At 39.7% G+C, this 20,611-nt stretch overlaps 1 protein-coding gene across 2 annotated transcripts in view; it reads left to right on the forward strand.

Moving 5' to 3' along the window:
- The window catches only part of ptprub (protein tyrosine phosphatase receptor type Ub), a 166,211-nt gene that overhangs the window by 127,662 nt on the left and 17,938 nt on the right, over window positions 1-20,611 (forward strand). The window contains exons 13-22 of one of the 2 annotated variants that reach the window (XM_083893052.1): window positions 2,094-2,130; window positions 5,405-5,543; window positions 6,492-6,515; window positions 6,753-6,907; window positions 7,521-7,708; window positions 12,693-12,765; window positions 12,877-12,953; window positions 18,038-18,074; window positions 19,073-19,170; window positions 20,445-20,561. In XM_083893052.1, coding sequence (XP_083749178.1) covers window positions 2,094-2,130; window positions 5,405-5,543; window positions 6,492-6,515; window positions 6,753-6,907; window positions 7,521-7,708; window positions 12,693-12,765; window positions 12,877-12,953; window positions 18,038-18,074; window positions 19,073-19,170; window positions 20,445-20,561 — 945 coding nt within the window. The remainder of the gene's footprint in view (window positions 1-2,093; window positions 2,131-5,404; window positions 5,544-6,491; window positions 6,516-6,752; window positions 6,908-7,520; window positions 7,709-12,692; window positions 12,766-12,876; window positions 12,954-18,037; window positions 18,075-19,072; window positions 19,171-20,444; window positions 20,562-20,611) is intronic. The other variant, XM_083893053.1, reaches the window with a different exon arrangement.

The following is a 20,611-nucleotide window of genomic DNA, read 5'->3' on the forward strand; positions in this document are numbered from 1 at the left end:
AGTGTTTTTTTTTTTAAACTGCCAGGATGCACCAGCCCCTCCGGCGTGACTGGGATGTGTGTCCCACAATCTGGAGCCTGCATATTAACGCTCGTGCGCTGAGCCAGCAAACAGGGATTCAGATGTGCTTGTTATCCAATCTGCACCTATCCATCACAACACGCTTTTATTTCATCATATACAGTAACGGGACGCGAGTGTAGTCCGTCTTAATTTCAATTGTTTTCTCCACAAACGAGGAGGACCAGATGAATCTGCTGTCTCTGATGGACAACGTGTTCTATAATTGAGTCAATCACTCAAACGCTCAAAGTTACCAGTCAGCGTTTTTTTAAGTGATGCCGTACAGTTGAGTCTGGGTTGCACATTTAAATAATTGCAAACACACTCACAATATTATCTAAATTTTAAAGGTGCCATATGTAAGAATGTGGCCAAAAACGGTTACTACACTCAAATTCAAAATACGGAGGTCTTTTAGGTTTCATTTTCTGATGTAACTGGCAACCCGTGGTTGCTCGGTAGCTGAGACTCTACTGACTGCAATGATTGGTATACGGCGGTAGGTGGCGCCACATGCCAAAACATGATTTCAAAATATAAACATGCATGATTTGCAGTCTGCAAAATATTTTTTTTAATGCAAATATTTTGGCTGTACTGTTGTTGTCGGTGAGTTCACGATGTTATTATTCCCCAGCCTGTGACATATTAGGAGGATTTTATGGCCAGTTGCTTTAGATTTATTACATAATGCACCTTTAATTAAAAACAAAAATTGCGATCAAAATCATTATCCAATTTCTTGCACACATTTTTCAGTAATATTATTCAGTATTTTGGTTTATGGCCAGATTATAACACAACATCCGTCTAACCTTCACAATCATTTGATAATAAGTAGCTGCCAGCACCATGCACGTAGATTTGTGTTGTCTTGTTGATAAACACAATTTAATGGGGTTATATTTGAATACACAGTGTGATGAAACAAGGCTTACCACATTCTAAACTTAAGCACTGTACTCCACAAGGAGCACAATGGTGTCTGCACTCCAACGTAACAATGTTTTCATCAGCTGCCTCATTAAAAATCATATGAGGTCAAACAATAGCAATTATAATATTTTTCTTAAAAGAGGGACACATTGTTATGTTGATGTGCTGGAAATAACAATGGGATACATTCTCATCAACAAACCTTTATTTCACAAGAAAGTTACATTGAGTTTGAGTGTTTTTTGTTTCTTTTCTTTTAATAGTCGAGCATAAATAAGTAAATGAGGACAAAACTTTTCTTGAATACATTAAACAATGGTGAACATATTTAGTGTGTCATTCATTCGGAGGAGTTCTTTTGTGGAGTTAAAGTGACAGTCTCTTGACAGATGCCATATGTCTATGTCTGTATTTTCAGAACAAACCATCATCTTATTAACTGGTTTAAACATCTGTCAGCCTGAAAACTGATTTAGATTTGAAAAAAAAAAAGAAGCAATTTAACCGGAGTTTTAGAATGGAGCCTTTTTGCTTATTTCTGACTGAGCAAATTTGCATGATTGCCCCATAATGCTTGAATTAGCATCTGTAAATCCTAAGTTGATGATGCATTTCCTACAAGATATGGCAGAATGGAATTGTATTAGTTTTGAATCTCATTAGTGCTGTTTGACAAAGGTCCTTTTCATAACACTGCAAATACCATCAGCTGATATTTTAGTAATGTTATTTTTTTTCAGTTTAAAAACCCTCCTCTCGACAAAGCTCTCCCACTGTTGAACTCTCATCATTTCTCCTTCAGCAAGAATCTTGTGCACTTACCAAGATTTTGGATTTAATTTATAATCTCGTTAGAAGGATTCTTAAGTCAGAAGGATTTTGTCTTGCTAGTCTGTATCATTATTTAGTTTAGTTTGAGTAAACATGGGATAGTGAATAATCCCTGATATGGTAAAGCATCCCCTCAAACATTTACTGGAATTAATGTGTCAGCTCAGTATTTCATGTCATCCTCTTTTGTTTTATCACATCTTAATTATACAAATGTGAAGCAACGCTCTCCCGTCTGACGTGTGTTTTCTTTTGTCTTTCAGGAGTCCAGAATAAACTGCATCCGCATTGCTCGTAAAGGTAATTCCACATGAATATTTTCCCTCCCTATCATTTCTCCAACATTTTTTTTTATCACTAAATCAAAACCCTAATAGAAATGGTGTGGTCGACCCATCTCTGCTGCACTGCTGTTATTTACCTTTCTCTCAAGTACAAAAGTGCAGGTCTGGACAAACAGCTGTTTAGCTGTGGGCCTGAGAGAAAAGGGCAACAAGCAGGGAGGGATTAGAGGTCAGGCTTTCATCCTGTTTGTTTGCAGACAGATGCTGGGACACACTATATCGAACACAGTCTTCTTTGTTCACATCAGTTGCTCAGTAGATGACTACATCTGAGGGCTTTGACCTTGGCGTGGACTCGAAGCGTCCTCCAGATCAAAAACTCCAGATGGAGCTACCTTGGGCCTATCATTGAGAGACATTTCCCATACACGGGGAAAGTGAAAAGGGCAGAGGAATTGACTCTAAGTCCTGATGGCAGGAGAAACTCTGTGCTGTGGTACACTGTCAGATCATGGAGAATAAAAGTCATGTATTTATAGATTTCATAGCGCCGCTACAGTAGGCAAAGCCTTGCAAGTAAATTAACTTGGCGGGGTGTCTTTTACTGGTGAAGGCCTCTTTTTGTGAGTGAAAAACGAAAGAGATGAGGCTCTCCTCAAGCAGAAAGCCAAAAGGCAAGGCCAGCCATTTCAGCTCAGCGTCTCACTCCATCTGCCCCACACAGACACCTGGTTGGGCACTGATTAATTATGCTTTCTTTCAGCAAAGGGCTTTATACTGAGCTTGGCGCTTTTCTTTCACACTTTGCACGGAATGGAAAAAGGAAAAGCACAATGGAGCTGGATAAAGTGACAAAGTAATTAGCTTAAGAAAGCAATATATATATATATATTACGGGAGATACGGGGAAGAAAAGATGAGCAGTGACGGAGAACACAATCCGCATTACAGTTGTCATCACACACGCAGAGTGATGTAACTAAGGGAAAACACTAAAAGCAAACTGAGAAATCTCAGGGTAATATCTCATTTCAAGGTGTGAAGGGTCAGACAAGTTTTCTTGTTGCTGTTTGAGATCCTGTGATCCCTCTACTATTAACATAGCCCCCGACATCATCGGTTGCTAAGCCATTATTATCATGCAGACCATCAAAAGTAAAGTGGAGGCAAATGATTCTGGCTTGGATAACAAAGCTGGAGATTACATTTCAACTTCCAGGTGACAGTTTAATTAAGGATCCTGTGGCAGGCTCAACACAATAGACCTCCATTTCTCCTCTAAGTGCCTATTTCCCACCATCAGGGCAGCTGGCAGGTGCATGGGTTCATGTGGAAATCTATTTCATGCTCATGTTTGGCTTAATGGAAATTTTGTGGCTAAATGTGGCAAAACCGCCTTATCTGTCCAAAATGTCAAGAAACCTGAAATTGATTTTTTCACCTCCTTATGCTCATTTTTAGCTGTTATATATATAAAAAGTCCCAGTTTCACTCTTGGTGTAATTTAAATAGTCACTGCATAAATAAACAGTGAGGAGTGTGTGACTGAGGCTATTCTTAAATGGAGCACTTAATAGTGGATGTTTTTTTTTGTTAAACATTATTTAATAAAATATTTTTTTTTTATTATTTTGTGAAAGTAGAAATAATGACATAAAAATGGGGAAAAAATGTGATTAATAGGCTGAATAAACCTTGGTACACCACCACTGAAAACCTAAGTAGCTGCTTGTGGTACATACAGTGTCTATACACTAAACAAAAATATGCTTAAATGCTATATTTTCTATAGGGCTCACAACTTATTATGAGCAAACTGAGAAGGGGCGACTGCTTTCAGAAATGCCAGACAGTCACAGACACCTGTCATTGTTTTAACAAAGACATCCTGACAAATAATGAAATGATATAGTCCTACTTTCATCTTTGTTTAGGATGCGATTTCAAAAGCACCAATAAAGGGCCCACGGCTGCAGATATTTGGGCTAAAACATGGCTCTGGTTTCATTTTCTCTGCCCCAGATCTGATTCTTCCCCAGCAGGCTGCAAGATAGAGCTTTATCCTGAGGCCTGCTCTGACTTTTCTGCTGCTTTCCCGATAGGTTGTGCTCAGAAGGGTTTTTTTTTTCAGGGCTGTCAGGGCCTGGAGGACAGGCTGACACACAGGAAAAAAAAACTAGATCAGTGGGACCCAAGAACAAGGCAAAGAAAAGACCAAACACTCAGCACCATTTCCATAAGAATGAAGCCGTAATACCTGGGAAATCAATGACCTGCTATTAATATTACAACCTTTCTAGTAGCTCTCAGACTTCAAGGCACCTTCATCCACACATAAAGCTGCGTGTGGATGAAAATGTACATTTAATATCGCAAGGAGTATTTTCACTTCATGTCATTGCGCTACTCTAAGATGAAGGACAAGGTGGTGAAGAAAAAAAAAATTGTCACTGACAATTCTTTGCAAATTAGTTTCTCATTGTATTTGCTGCCCTTGCAACGATACCTCCATCCTCTACACCCGTTCGTCGCAGTTTGTTTATTTTGTCGATCGCTCTGACTAAACGGCTTGTTGAAAACCTTTAAAAGAAACCTGCTTGCAAGCTAATTATTTCATTCAACAACGTGCACGTTGTAATATTCTTATATATATATATATATATATATATATTACAATCTAATCTGCAGCCTGTTGGCTTGGACAAAAGCGGTCTGCCTTATTCAAGATATCTTGTCATTATCTACTATTTGAAAATACTCCTCAAAAGTATCACTGCTGGTAAATTGAATACAGGTTTTACTGTTATGTGTGTAAGAATGCCTGATTCTTCAATTTAGTTGTCACACTATTTGCTTTTACCTTTCCTGTGAGTGGCCATTAACGTGTGGAAGAAGCCAGAGGTGTTTTTCCACCAAGGTGCTTGTGGGGTTGTGCTCCTGTTTTGCAGTCCATCATTAATAAACAGCTAAATCTTTCAGTGTTTCAGTGATGACTGAAGTTGCTGCAGCATAAACTGAATTATTAAATGTATTAAACTAGGAAAAAAAAGGATCAAAAGATGGACTGAAAGTGCTCGCTGCATTCCAAAAAGTTGGAGTGTTTTCGTCTTGGTGGGACACGGATACACCGAGTGAAACAGGCAACCGCGTCGTTCTTCTTTGTGCTTATTTGAGAATAATGTAATTGTGCGCGCAAAAGACGCAGCATGTAAATGGCTTCTTTCACACCCTCAGACCATAATTTAACTGATGCTGTTTTAAAATTATGCATCTGTGTGTTGTGTTTTCAGCGGCCTGCAAAGATCACCGCAAGGCTTTGGAGGTGTCCCAACACTCTGAGGAGATGGGGCTGATCCTCGGAGTGTGTGCCGGTGGTCTGGTCGTCCTCATCCTCCTGCTGGGTGCTGTCATCATCATCATTAAGAAAGGGTAAACATCTGCTTATAAGTGTTGAGCGCAAAAACACGGCTTCATTATGCATAGTCATACCACCATTGTTTGTCTCATTACATTTTGTTTTGGAACAATTCATTAATCAGATTTTATACATGCCAGTCCCTCTGAAAGGTCATGCTTTTTTTAAGGGAAGACGCTGGACCCACAGCCCAGAGCCGCATTGTTTTCACTCCCCAATGTTTCACGACAGGGGACCAAACAACTCCTCATCTGCGCAACCTATCTGAGTGTGAAGTATTTAATTAAAGATGGATGCAATTCAATTAGCCACTTAATTACACACACCAAGCAAAAGCCTGACCCTTAAATGAGATGGTAATTGGGAGGGAAAAGGTGCTTTTTAGAGATTATTAGTCAATGATGCCACGTGTCCACAGCAGCTCGTCCACACCTTTGGCTCTGCGTTAATGTAGCTGCAGCTGTGCCAGCCAAAGTTCACGTCTCAACAAGGCTTAACCTGTCTTAGATAAGACATGCTGCCACGACAAATGTGAAGTCACTCAAGGCACCAGCAATCATTATTAAATGGCTGACAACAGAGTAATGCTGATTTTTTTTGAAAGTCACCACGACTACGCACACTTAGCCCAGAGGCTCCTCTGCAAAGCCACCGTGCGTCTTACTCCTGGGGCATTGATTGCTAAATTTACTGTGGCAGAAAGCCACGTGGTCTAGTCCTTGAAGTGCAACACCGAGACATATTCGATTGAAGGAAACACACATTTTCTGCTTTGCTGTGGTTTCGGTTTGACAGCGCCTACATTTCGCACGTGTCATGTGGCTGCCTTCACCGCCTGAACCCGAGAAGAAGATGGGTCTCATTTTCACTGTAATCAATGCTTTCTGCCCTCCGCTGACATTGCTTTCATCTTACATATCTTTTCTCCTGATTTTTCGTTTCTCCTCCTGCACTCTTACCAGAAGGGACTACAACTCTTACTACCCGTAAGTGACCTCACCTCTTTAGTTTTTCCATCATTTTATGAATCATCATACACATGCATGTGCTTCGGCTGTCATGAGTCAGAGGGAAAACAATGCTTTCATATACCTAATCAGCGTTTTTTCTGTCACTGATTTCTTTTCCTTAATAAACACAGTATTTTCTTTTTCTCTCTCTTCCTCTGTCTGCCACCATTCCTCCTGTATTCTTGTCCTTCTGCTCTCATTCTCCACTAATAGAAAGCCAGTAAACATGAATAAGACACCCATTACCTACCGGCAGGAGAAGAACCACATGGGCTCCATGGAGCGCAGTTTCACCGACCAGAGCACTCTACAGGAGGATGAAAGGATGGCTCTTTCCTTCATGGATGCACATACCTGCGGTACACGCAGTAAGATATATGCAGACTCACCGTGTTCTCAAAAGCTACTTAATGTGATTCCAAACCTTGATGTATGTCACCCTTCACTTTATTATCTCACTGACCGCCGCTCATTCACTTTGAGAGACAGTTATCACCCGGCATGAAAAAGATATTTTCGATACCCTCGGCTACTCACCTGCAGCCTGCAGCCGATACGCAAAGAAAATCTCAGTATTTCAAAGAAAAGAGAGAATTGTATAAGCGAAAGACATCACTCGTGATTGATGCCGTCACTTTTCATCTTGATCTCTTCTCCGAAATAGTGTCAGTCTCAGTGAAAAGGAAAAAAGCGGATGTGTTTACTCTAAAGTTGCTACACATTCTGGTCTGCGTCACCTGTCATCAGGGCCAGGGCTGCTGTCACTTCTAGATAAAATCTATCTTAGAGACATCTTTGCAGACCAAAACCTGTATGTGTCAATATCAGCAGGCAGTTTGCTGCCACACCAATGTCTGGCATTTGAAATGCAAATGGTTCCACAAAATGTGTTTCATATTTTACATCACTCCACGTCATGTTCATGTATTTGTCAGCCTGTAGTTGCACTGACATTGCAAATGTGTCTGGCTTCTGGTTCAGGTGATGCTCGTAGTTCAGTGACTGAGGCCAGCAGTCTGCTGGGAGGCTCCCCGAGGCACCAGTGTGGACGCAAAGGTTCCCCCTACCACACGGGGCAGCTCCACCCTGCCGTGCGAGTGGCTGACCTCCTCCAGCACATCAACCAAATGAAGACTGCCGAGGGCTATGGCTTTAAACAGGAGTATGAGGTGAAAGGGCAATATTTATCTCTTTTCTTACACTCACAAATTAAGCCAACAGCTCTGTGGGGTCCCTGAGATCCTTAAAATAATCTTTTTGCCAAGGTCAAGGTCTAACAATGGGCTGGAATGAATAAGCATACCTATGTTTTGTTCAGTTTTTGTTTTTGTTTACCAGCAATTACTATTTCTGCAATATTCAGTAACTATTTGTGTGGCTGTGGTCTGTATCTTAAACAAGAAGTGGAAAGAAGGCAGTGGGTGACGCAAACAAATCTCTCTAAATTTGGCCCTTTTAAGGTTAACATAAGTAAATAAATAAAAATAAGTCCAAACCAATATTTAGAGGCTTAGGTGTTAAAGGGTTAAAGAAAGAGAGAGAGCTGAGAGTATTTATGACCTTATTTCATATGTTGTGCAGTGAAAAACATAGGAGAAGTAGGTGGAATCAATCAATCAATCAATGTTTAATCATATATCTGCAAAAGACTCAAAGTGCTTCATATAAAAAGAAAGAATAATACATAAAATAAAAAAAACACTCCATACGTTAGCCGGAGTAAAGTACACAATAAAACAGTAAGACCAATACCAATAAAAAAACCAATAAACCAATAAAATAAGAAAATGTACAATTAAAAACAAAGGGAAACCGTCACCATACTGAAAGGCCATTCTAAATGAATATGTTTTGAGTTGCTCAAAAAACGAAATGACTTAATAATGCTCAAAAGATGTATATTTACAAGAAAGCTTTGGAAGTAATTTCAAGAGAGCTTAAAATGAATAGCTGCTGCACTAAATACAACTATACCATGGACAATTATTCTTAGAATGAGAACTATATACTGTAAACTTTATTCAACCTGAGGCTGTTGTATTTAACACCCAACCTTCATTGTCAATTCAGCAGAATGACTGAACAGCTTCTCCCATCATACAGTTAGGAAAGAGAACTAGAGGCAATAAAACTCAGACTCCAGTGATATACTGCGTCGAGGCACTTTCATCTTTAATTTCTGCAATTGAGAAAGATTTTGAGTTTATAGTCCCTGAAAGCTTTATTTGCTTCAATACTGAGATTGTCAGTAAGGTTTGAGCATCTCATTTTCTGTGCTGAGATGATGTCTCTTCACATCCTGTGAAGAGTTGTCTGTAGTGTTCTGTGTCGTGCCGAAGTCTCCAGAGATTTGGAACAACAGAATGTCGTTCAATTAAAGTCACCTCGCTCCAACTGTTTCTCTCAATGATGCACAAGGTCACTTATTCTGGTTTTAATTGGTGATTATTTGTTTCCAAAAACATTTAGACCTAATTTAACTTTATCTTTGAATAAACGATGCATCCATCCTTGCACGAATGCATATGGACGGTTGTACAGCGTCTCCACGATTAGGCCTGTTTGTCATACTAAGGGTCATTTGTAGTCACAATGGAGAAATCATTTTGTTGGTATGATACTTGTCAGCATTATAGGCCAAAACCTCTACTCTTATCCAAGCATCCTCCTCACCAGCCACTGAAATTAATTATCTGGGTTAACAAGGACCAAACTATTGCTCAGCATTATGAATAAATTGCTCTCTTTTGGGCCAGAAGAGGACCACTATTGTGGTGTCACTCAGACCGGATGAGGTTTCCATGAGGAGTGGGTCGCTTGTCTACTGCTAACAAAAGGCTAAGGAGGGAATGTCAGAATAGTCTCAGACCAGCTTGTATTTCCCTCCCACTGCAGAAAATAATGCAACAAAAACAATTTGCAATTTTTTGCAATTTTCAAAAGTAACCACACGACTGTGATGTACAGCAGCCGTTAATGGTGCCCTCCAAATGCAGTTTAATTGGAAGACATCTCACACCGAAAAGTCGCTCTTGACGATAGCCCAGGAAGGATTTTGTTCATATAATGTTCCATAGTAGTGATGAAAATACCGACCATATGAGATTAATATAGGACTGATGTGTGGGGGTCAGAAGTTGAGCTTCACAAACCAAATCCACGAACATCCTGCTGCTCAGAGCCTTAAAACAACATCTGGATTGACAGTGAGTATTTGGCCATTTTAGCTTATAAGGAAGGAGAATTTCTATTTTTCAGTTTTTCTTACCTTCAACTGGTGTTTGTTTCCAATCACAATAGTGCACTTAATATCTTAATATAGATCACTGCTTTGTTTATTTTTTTCTTTCGTTTTGTACTGGTGAATAATAGAGTATTAACCCTGAACTCCAAGTAGAATTAGATACATTTTTCCTTTGCAGAACCTTGTCTATCAGCCTCTTGCTGTTGCTGCTACCAGTATTCGTATGATTCACAGAACCTAACGAGAGCCCAGATCTCGGCAAACATCTCCCTGGTGGAAAAGATTGCCGTTAAGAGTTTCGAACAGACCGACGAGAGGAGTCCGTCCGCGTCACCAGTGGCTATTTTTATGAAAAAGGAAAACATCTTTTGTCTCTGGTTCATGGTTCCCCCTATGGGAACTCTGCTTGTAGACTCATTACAGTGTCCCTTGTGGGTAAAACACAACTCCACAAAAATAAAAAAGAAAGAAAGAAAAAATAAATCAATACACACCTCCTCAGTGTGAAAGTATGTGTTTTGATGGAGTGTCCCTCTCTATTATGAAGTAAGAAGATGAGTATCATATTACACTCCCATGGCAGGTGTGGGTTTTTATTTCCCTGAAGAATACATGATCCAGAATTTAGTGAGTAGTAAAGAGAGAATTGTATGTGCGGCAGCTGCTGTCACCACCGTTACTGTATATTGGTTTCAGTTTAAGTGAGTGTGCCTGCTGGTCAGAATTACATGTGTGGTCGGCAGCAACTAGTAAAGATAGGGGACTGTTATATAACTATTTTACCCAGTGTTTCACAGGGTGCAATGCTATATTTAGTTATTCAAACTTTTAAAATGTTTTAAAAATCATCATCAAAAAATCTATCTCTTGTGCACACTTGTATGCAGAAGATCTTGAATATGACTTTTAGGTATTGTGGTAATAATTTGTATATTATTCCTTCAATATAAATATATAATAATAATTATATATACATATATATATACATATATATATATATATATATATATATATAATATATATATATACATTTCTTGCATCTGATGTCTCTTATTTCAATAAAAAAAAACACTCCCTTGATTTCATCCAGTAAGATTTTCTCATAAAACCTATACATGTGTCCCGTGTTGTTAAACTTAATAACCTCTGTTCAATAAACTGTCACCCTCTCGTAGTCGCTATGCCACCATATCAGCAACAGCTGTGGCCAGATGGGCAGCATGTGTGCTCGTTGTCTCTTTGTCCCAATATCCTGAACGCAATATCTCAGTGACGCCTCAAGGACGTGCTGAGTAGATTTTAGCGGTTGACAGTCAATTTAACCCTAATGACACAAAAGACAATTTTGCTTTGAACTTAGGAATCAAAATTTGAATTAAACATATCAATATATAAATATATATATATTTACACACACCTTTCTATGTTTCTATAATGGTTAATACACCAGTATGTAAAAGCTCTTTAATTTAAATTATATTTATTATTGTAATTATTATTAAAAAAAAACTGGGAGGGAAAAAAACAGTAAAGCACATTATTTCTTGATTAAAATGTCAAATTATAGTTATTTACTTGGAGTCCTGAACAGACAATTTTGTTTTAGTGGTTGAATTTTCTGCTTGATTAATTTCTGACTTCTCAGAGAAGAAGCACAGTGAGTTTTTTTTTTTTTTTTTTCAAATTTGGGTATAAAAAGATGAAAAATTGAGGTTAAATAACAGTAACATTAGTTTATTATTTCTCATTTTAATGACAGGTGGTGTAACAAATCTGTTTAGCACTGTATATTCAGACAAAATGTCCAATGAATATGACATTTTATATCCAAAAGTTAAAGTCACAACAACATTGGTGTGCGTTGTTTTGCTGTAGTGTGACCACATGAGCCATACAGCAGTTAGGAGGTTCTACTTCTCTGGTTCACTCATCTGAGCAGAGGAGTGTGTGTGTGTGTTTGTGAGCGAGCAGGAAAAGAGGCGGCGAATGATGGATGAGTTGGACATTGAGAGAAATGATGATGAAGAGTGATGGAGAGAGGCAGAAGAAGGTAAAGAAAATGAGTGATTCAGAGAACACGACAGGCCCCCGAGGGAAAGTACATTGAAATAACTGGAAAGTGTGAGCAGGACGAGGGTGTAATCCCAGGCAGGATTTGGCTGGTTCTTGTCTCTCTCTGAGGAGAACTGCATTGTAATCCCCTGCTCACCATGTAGACTTGGGCAGTGTTTTGAAACCAAATTCCTCTAGTGGCTGACAACTGCAGGGGGTAGACTGTGGATCATTTTGTGTCTGCTTGCGTGTGTGTGTGTGTGTCTATGTGTGTTTGTGCATCTGGCTTACTGAAAGGGCTTATTTTGGCCGCGCTGTGCCTTTATTACAATGTGTCAGAGGATGTGCTCTCCTGTGCATCCATGCACACAAGTGTGGGAGTATGATGTGTTATAATACATCCGAGCAACCATTCATCCAAGCAGTTGTGGCTTAAGTTTAGAGAGCATAAGCTTTTGTGGTAAAGGGTTTAATGAAAGGTCAGTTTTTGAGTTACAGTATGTATTGATTAACTTTTACTCTCATAAACCTGTCTGGGTAAGACATTAACCATAACCTGGACGGTCAAGGACACATAAGGGCTCCACTAGTTCACATTAGTGTTGTGATTTGTCTAATTGTATATAATGCATAAGGCATTAAAAAAACTGTGTCCTCTCTATAGGATACAGTGACTTCATTTTTGCCATTTGACACCGAAAGCCTTATCATGCTATGAATATTTCCTTATCAGCTATAAAACAGAAGAAAAAGTGTCTGCTGAAGCTGTTATTATCTGTAGTGTGAGACATGTGAACGGTAAACATGGAGAAAGTGTTGTTTAGATCTGAAGTGAGATTCTTTTTTTATTCCCACAGAGTTTCTTCGATGGCTGGGACTGCACAAAGAAGAAGGACAAAACCAAAGGGAGACATGACACTTTGTCAGGATGTAAGTCATCAGAATACATTTGATTCTGTGTGAAAACAAATAAGAAAATAATCGATAGTTTTTTTTATGTACAAATTCCTTTGCTCTTTTTTTATTTTATTTTTTTCTCAGATGATCGCCACAGAGTCAAGCTCCACCCTCTCCTGGGAGACCCCAACTCAGACTACATCAATGCCAACTATATTGATGTAAGTAAAAAAATTTTACCCCTCCTTTTCTCTCTTTTCTGCATGGGATGGAAACAGTCGGCCTCTGCTGTGACTCTGTCTCTCGTACCTTTCAAAGCCACAGTCCATCGCTGTCTCATTCCTGTAAGCCCACCAGTCTGCTGGCCCACTTTCACCTGAAAGCTTTCATCCTATCAAACACCCTCGTTTGCCCTGTGTTTTTTGACAGATGCCATGATTATCGATTGCTGCACTGGGTTCCTGACCCCTGACTAACTCTGCTATCTGTTTTATTAAAGCAGAGTGGAATAAATGTGTTTAATGGACAGGAGATGAACCTTTTTGTAAGATGCCCCAAATCCCCCTGAAATTAAATCGACATGATCGCTTTTATTCAATCTGTAGATGGGTTGGGGGGAGGAGGGGGGGGGGTTGAGATGATCCCTTCCACTGTTCACCTTAATTGTCTGCCACACAGTGCAGTACCACGGTAACATTCTCACTGATAACATGAACTACATGTGTATGTCGCTGATCGGTCTCACACATGCATATGTGATTTCATTCATAAAAACAGATGAGGCTGTCTTTATTCAGAAAGCAGGAGAATCAGAAGTTATGATAGAAATAAAACGAGCTATTTTACTGCCAGATGTACTGTCGATAAAAAAAAGTTTTATTTTGCTTCCCCTTGTGAATTTGCTGTCATGGTTCTCAGTCGTTGCTTGTCATTTGAGTTACGTCAAAGGGAGCCTGGCAATCTGATAGAGTCTCTTAATCTTACAAGATTTATTTTACATGCCTCTCACTGGGACTACCATGAAGTAAATCTGGAACTCTGTGAGAAGAGGAGGCAGACTGATGTTCCCCAACTCCTGTCAGAGGTTGAGAAATCAAGCTGCAGTCACATCCTTATAAACAATGTAATAGACTAAATGACCTGGTCTGCATGTTGACTGAATTTAGGGTGGATCCCTCCTTTAGGCCGCATTGTATCGTCCAAACGCCACAGCACCTTTCCCCCCTCATTTATGTTTGTGTAGAGAACGGCACGTTGTGAGATGCTTTTAAGGGAGTTCATGACAGTAATAGGGGATTTGAAACCTGGCCTGCTATTCGGACGGTAATTATTGTGAGGGTCTCTATTAGAATCGAGGGCACAGAGGTGCGGGCACGAGAAGAAAAGCACCACTTAAAAGCCACTCCAATGTCACTCATGTTGACAGAACTGACCTTACAAGCTAAAAAGTAACTACTTAATGGCAATAATGGCAAACATCATGAGCAACCTGTGATTAAATAGGACAGAATATTTACTCCCTCTGTAACGTTAGTGCACTTTTAAAACCGAAGTAAAACAGCTCTCAGTTTGTGAGTCTTAGTGTGTAGCGGTACACCGTTTTTCATAATACGCTTAACAGCTTGCAAAGTAGGCCAGTAGATTGCTGCTGTTGATAATTTACGTATCATCTTTGTATGGTCAGGTCTCTATGATAGATAACAAAATACACACACAAGCTTAAGGAGCTTTCACACCAGAGCTTTAAATGGACCAGAGTTTGTTTCCTTAGATCTGGGGTGTCAAACTCATTTTCACTGAGGGCCACATCAGCATAATGGTTACCCTCAAAGGGCCAGATGTAACTGTCATAGAGAATAAATGGAACTAAATGTACCCAAATATAATGTAAAATGAAGGTAACTACTCTGTAACATATTGCTAAATAACTTTCTGTATTTATTACTTATTCAATTTCACTCGTCGCATGATGCATATACAATGATACACTGTGATCTAGTGGCGGTGCCGTCACTTTGCGGGTAACGCAATCGCCATGCATTGTGGGAAATGTAGTTTATGGTCAACGCACGCCTTAAAGCAGCACAGACCTATTTTAACACAGATTTTTTTTAAGATCAATTAATCACTCGTGGGCCACATCTGGCCCCCGAGCCTTGAGTTTGACACATGTGCCTTAGATACTCTGCTTCGTTTGGGTAGGTGTGAAACCAAAAGAGAGGGAGTGAGGATCATACTGGGCAGCTTCTTGTGAAAAGACAATTTGGTTTGAACAGCGAAGTAAAAACAGAAACCCCAAGACTGCATACATTTGGTGTTGCTCCATTGTTTGTTTTTCAAGCCGACTGAAGGGGATGAATTTCTGTTTTTTTTTTGTCCTGGTCAAATGATGAGTCTGGTTTTCTTCTTCCTCGTGCTTTTTCTTCCTGATCAGCACTTGTTACGGGTAATACCGCCCCCAAATGAGCAACTGTTGTAACTGCATGATGTTGTCCAAGTGATTTGGTGTGGACTATCCTGGTGTGAACTTAATATCACAGGTTCATACTGTAAGGCCCTGGAAACATTGATGTATGTCTAAGTGATGGGTTCCACATCTACTAAGAACTTCCACCTGAGCAGGTAGTGTTCTTTAACTTGGCAGAGTTATATTGGCTTCTGTCATTGCTCTTTTTTTTACATGTGGGACTTAGAAACAGTGACTCTATTGACTTATGTTTCACTACAGTTGCTCAGTGTGAGGATCCTTTGTGTCCAGACGGTTAATCTCTTCCTGTATCTCCATTTCAAGTCTCCTCTATACGATATCATCACTATTATTCAGCACAGAGACATGGGACTCTCCCAGATGATGTAATGACCCCACAGGCTGCTGTTATGGACACCAGTTATTTCAACGTTGCTTTGTAGAATCTGTTCCTGCAGAACTCCATTACTCATGGGCCATTGTTTGCTGTTGCTGTGGAGACAAAGTCAGTTAGTGGGGGGGGGGGGATCACAACAATAAACATCTCAAGACATTTCATCATTGAACATGTGAATGAAAGTAGTAGCCACAGCTGTTGAGATAATCCAGAATTGAACCAGAATTCACAGATAAATCAGCTGCAGGGTGTATCTTCAGTTTTTTTCAACACTGTCTTCTTTGGCTTCCGCCCACCATTTGTGGCGTGTATAACAGGATTTGGATTTTTATTTAAATACACCATTGCAGATGTACAGTAGATTAGAGAAGTGCACATTTGTTATGCTTTTACCTTGTATGACTTTTTGGGATTTATTATCTTTTAATGATGAGTTTCATTACGATCACAGCTGCAGATGTGCTCCAACTCAGAATATCATTATTGTATATGGTAAAATATGTATGTGATTTATTAATGCAACCAGAAATTACTGAGAGAGCTCATGAAACCCATCAATGAGTTTAGCAATATTTGAACCAGAACAGACAAATGTGAGGTCAATCACTTTCTGCCAATCAAATCTATACAAATCAAATGTTCATGGTTCCCATCAATATTTTATTCTTTAGATAGATAGATAGATAGATAGATAGATAGATAGATAGATAGATAGATAGATAGATAGATAGATAGATAGATAGATTAGCTCACCACCACTCACCACCTCTCTGTGACCATGCTCCTCTTTATCAAAGGCTTCTTTCATTAACTAGTCTGTGTGTGTTCTGTTTTTTACTCCCCATTTCCTCGACCTTGGACCCTGTAGATTCGGATTAACAGGGAAGTAAGTACTTCACTGCTCGTTCTTCAGCCTGCCATCGCTCTGTTTTTTGCTCTTTTCCTCTCTTCCCTTCCCACTTCCCTCTCCTTTTTGCAACCACTTTCCTCTATCCACAAGTGCTCAAAGGTCAGTGTGTTTTCAGGTTTATCCATATTTAAAAAAAACAACAAAAAAAAAAACATTCTTTTTAAATAAACACAAGGAGATGTGTCCTGTCTGGGGAAAGGACCCTGCTGTCTTTGTTAGCTCTTATAAGTGGCTGAGACGGAGGATTAGTTGCTCTGTTGACCATCTTAAGTGAAAGAGTGGTAGCGTTCATGCTGATAGTGTGTGGCCAGGGCCAGAGGAATTGTGGATAGAAGTCCTCACAGCACTGCTCCATCCATCTTCATTTCTATCTTTTCCAAGATTAGAGTGGATGCAATTCAGTTTAGTGTTCCATCATCACCATGGATAGCTAGGAAGACGCCTTCCTACAAAAAAACATTTAAAACTCTCATCAGGGAGGTTGGTTGGCCTCTTTGTACTGATCCGAGAGCTGGTGGGCTTGTTCAGATTATTCCTGACCTGTCTCCTCTGCTCTACGCAGTCATGTAAATTAATAGCAATGCTAATTATCCTTTCAGCGGCAACATCAGTGTGGTTTTCTCAGAGACGTTAAATGAGCGGAACTTATTTTTTCAGGAGGACTTTCCTCCCGACAGCTTTGCGTGGACGTTAAGTGCTCGAAGTCGCTTGAGTGTTCTTTGTCGTATTTATTCCCCTCAAGGCAGTCAAGGTGACATCTCATTGTGCATTCATATTCAACCCATACTCACCGTGTGTAAATGTCTGTCATCCATATCAAAAGGCTGCCACACCTTTTGATATGAAGGCTCTCAGAGCACTTTGGTATCATATAATACTAAAATCCACTGTGCACATCAGAGTTTGCCCCAAAAACCTGTTTTATGTTGGTGATATGAACCTATAGGTGAAACCTCTCTAATATAATTCATGGAGATAAGGTGTGTGGGGGGGGGGGGGGTTGTTGTTTTTTAGGAGAAAAATAGTTTTGCTGTATTAATTCTTCATCTTTTAGATATTACATATTGTATCTTTGGAGAAAATGTATTTGTTTTTATGGGAAAGAACAAGAGTTTGACAAATAAAACAAATAGCTGAAATGGAGGACCGTGCCCCATGAGTTCCTTTGTCATATCTTTATTAAACTGTCACAGGGATTCAGGCTGCGTTCACTCAGCAAGCCCCGACTCACTCTAGAAATCACTTTTACAGGGATTCATCAGCAGTGCGTCAAAAATGCTGCTCAAGTGCTCCAAACTCTGAGGCGCAGAGGGTAAAGACATGGTCTGTAGTCAGCGATCGGTCACACGCAGATCAGGAGTTACACAGGAAACCCGATTCATGGGTGAGGCGAGTGGGTCAGTTGGAGAGCAGAATGTAGAAAAAAGGGGAAGATAAAAAAGGGGTGAGAGTGAGCGACACCCTCCCATATGCAGCTGTGCCTGAGGTGCAGATGGCTTACTCAGCATGTCATCCCTCTTCTTTCTTCCAGGGCTACCATCGATCCAACCACTTCATCGCCACTCAGGGTGAGTATCCCAGCAAGGCTGTAGTGTGTATGTGCACGTGAATGTGTGTGAATTCAGGGTGGTGAGCAGCACCTTTCCTTGCTCTGTAATAAATTGATGTTGATTCGGCCAATGAGCCTACTCATGCTCAGTCCTTCAACCAAAGAATTTTCTCTCTGGCAAATCTAAAGGTGACTTCCAGCCCACAAAGGCCGTGTTAGTGATTACATTGAATTATGAGAATTAGAAGAGGTGATTAATTAAACCCATTAAGTAGAGCTTCTTAATCTCTGTGACATATTCATCGGTGTGTTCATTGTCCGTGAGAGAGAATGTCTGCATTCGTGCTGCAACTCGTGATTAATCTGTCAATCTGCTGATGATTTTAGTGATTCGTCGATTAGTTGTTTTGGTCCATAAAATGGCAGAAAATGTTGTTTCACAAACCGTAAAATGTGTTTTTCCCAAATGTGTTTTTTGTTGTGAAGCAAATGAATCATACTTAATTCATATATTATTCATGTATTATTATTATTATTACATAGACACTCAAACTGATTAATTAGTTATGAAAATATTGGTATTTAAAGCGGAAAGCGGACAGGAAGTTCAAATTAACGCTGTTTTTTAGTGTGTATCTGCATCATTATCTTGTTTAAGAAGACCTGAAGGTTCTAAACAAACAGTTCAGCCACTGCTTAGAACGCTGTGTTGTATTGTAATCTCGGGCAGCGAGATCTCTGAGAAACCTGGTTCGATTACGTAAACAACGGTTCTCCGGAACAGCAGATCGTCCTGCTCCGGGCACTAGTGTGAGAGTTGAGTCTGAAATATCGCGGCTGGGCAACAGCGTCAGAAAAGAGGATTTTTCGGCTCGTTTACAGCAACTAGGAGGTTTTTGACCATAAAAAAGTTAATGTATAAGTAGACCTCCAGCACATTCCTGATTAAGAGAGCAGGCTGTGATGCTCCCATTCTGCGTCCATTCACTGTTTTTTTTTTTTCCACCTTTCCACTAGGACCCAAACAGGAGACTCTTTATGATTTTTGGAGGATGATATGGCAGGAAAATTGCTTCAGCATCGTCATGATCACTAAGCTGGTGGAGGTTGGCAGGGTAAGTGATGTGCATTCCCCACCTCTCCTGCTGTCAACACCTGGCACGAAAAAAGAATCCCACATTTGCCATAAGTGAACATGCTGGTCTCTGTCTGAGAGGGTTTTGTAAAGCAGAGATCTCACGGGGCCTTGGTTTTTTTCCAGCCTTTACGCCAAACTAAACTAAGACTTGAGTGTGATATCAATTATGTTTCCAAAGATATCAAACTGGTCTTTTTTCATATAATGTAGGACAATCTTGTTATGTGCCACTTAAATTCCAAAGACAAGTGCATATACATATATATCTATATTGCATGATTACACAGGGTTAATGGCTATACTGTAGGGCTGGTATTTGCCACCTCACATGAATATCCTTAGCATTTGTGTTCTTGCTTATCCTCTAAACCCTATGCAAATGTAACATATTGCCGCAGTGGATACTTAAAATGACTTTTTTTCTCGTACTAGCCTTACATCCAGCTCAGTTTACTGTCCTAACAATTCAGGGAATAGCCAACAAATGAGCACTGGTCTAAAAAGAACTTCCTTTGTCCCTGATGCTGGTGGGAAAAAAAACTTTGTGCCTCCAGTTCATTATGCTTTCCACCATTATGTGATTATTGTGGGGTTTTTTTAATCATTGTCCTCCAAGATGAAATATCTGCAGAGAAGCAGGTTGTTTTTGTTCTCCGGCAGCATCTGAGGTGTTGCAATCGTATGTTTTCAGCTTATTAAAATTCACACCAATATTTCTCTGTTCTAGTTAAACAAACAAGTAAAGGAATTTGCTGTAATTACTTTTTAATTATCATTGCTTAATATAAAATTATAACGGCACATGCAATCTCTTTTTAATATTTTACTGTCAAAGGAATTTTTGAAATGAAACTTGTGAGATGTTATTACAATTTTTAATCATGAATTAGGTCTGAATTTCATCTCAGTTTCTCTAATGAATGGAAAGGACTTTGTACAAATCCAAAATAGGCAAGATGCAATGATTAACGATTGCTTTTCATAACTTTTCACATCTGCAGATTGGTCATTTGCTCTCAACCGACGTACAAAAGTATTATTGCTCAAAGTTGACAACTGGAACACAAGCTTTCTCTTAAATTGGGCTCTTTGTGCCAAGAGATTTACAAAAGCAACTGATATAATTGTTGTTTGGATATTTTGCTCCCTCCCAATGCAACTATCTCACAAGATGAATTCACTTCCGGAGGTGCATTTACAATGAAGGTCCGCATGCGGTTTTAACGCTGTTTCCTCACTGATTTTTAACAGGTTAAATGCTGCAAATACTGGCCAGATGACAGCGAGATGTACGGTGACATTAAAATCACTCTGCTCAAGACAGAGACCCTGGCTGAATACACAGTTCGTACCTTTGCCTTGGAGAGGGTGAGGTTACACTTCACTGCACTTGTTTGCAACATACAATATTTTGTTTC

Source organism: Microchirus variegatus (genome assembly GCF_963457635.1).
Source record: "Microchirus variegatus genome assembly, chromosome: 1".
Lineage (NCBI taxonomy): Eukaryota > Metazoa > Chordata > Actinopteri > Pleuronectiformes > Soleidae > Microchirus > Microchirus variegatus.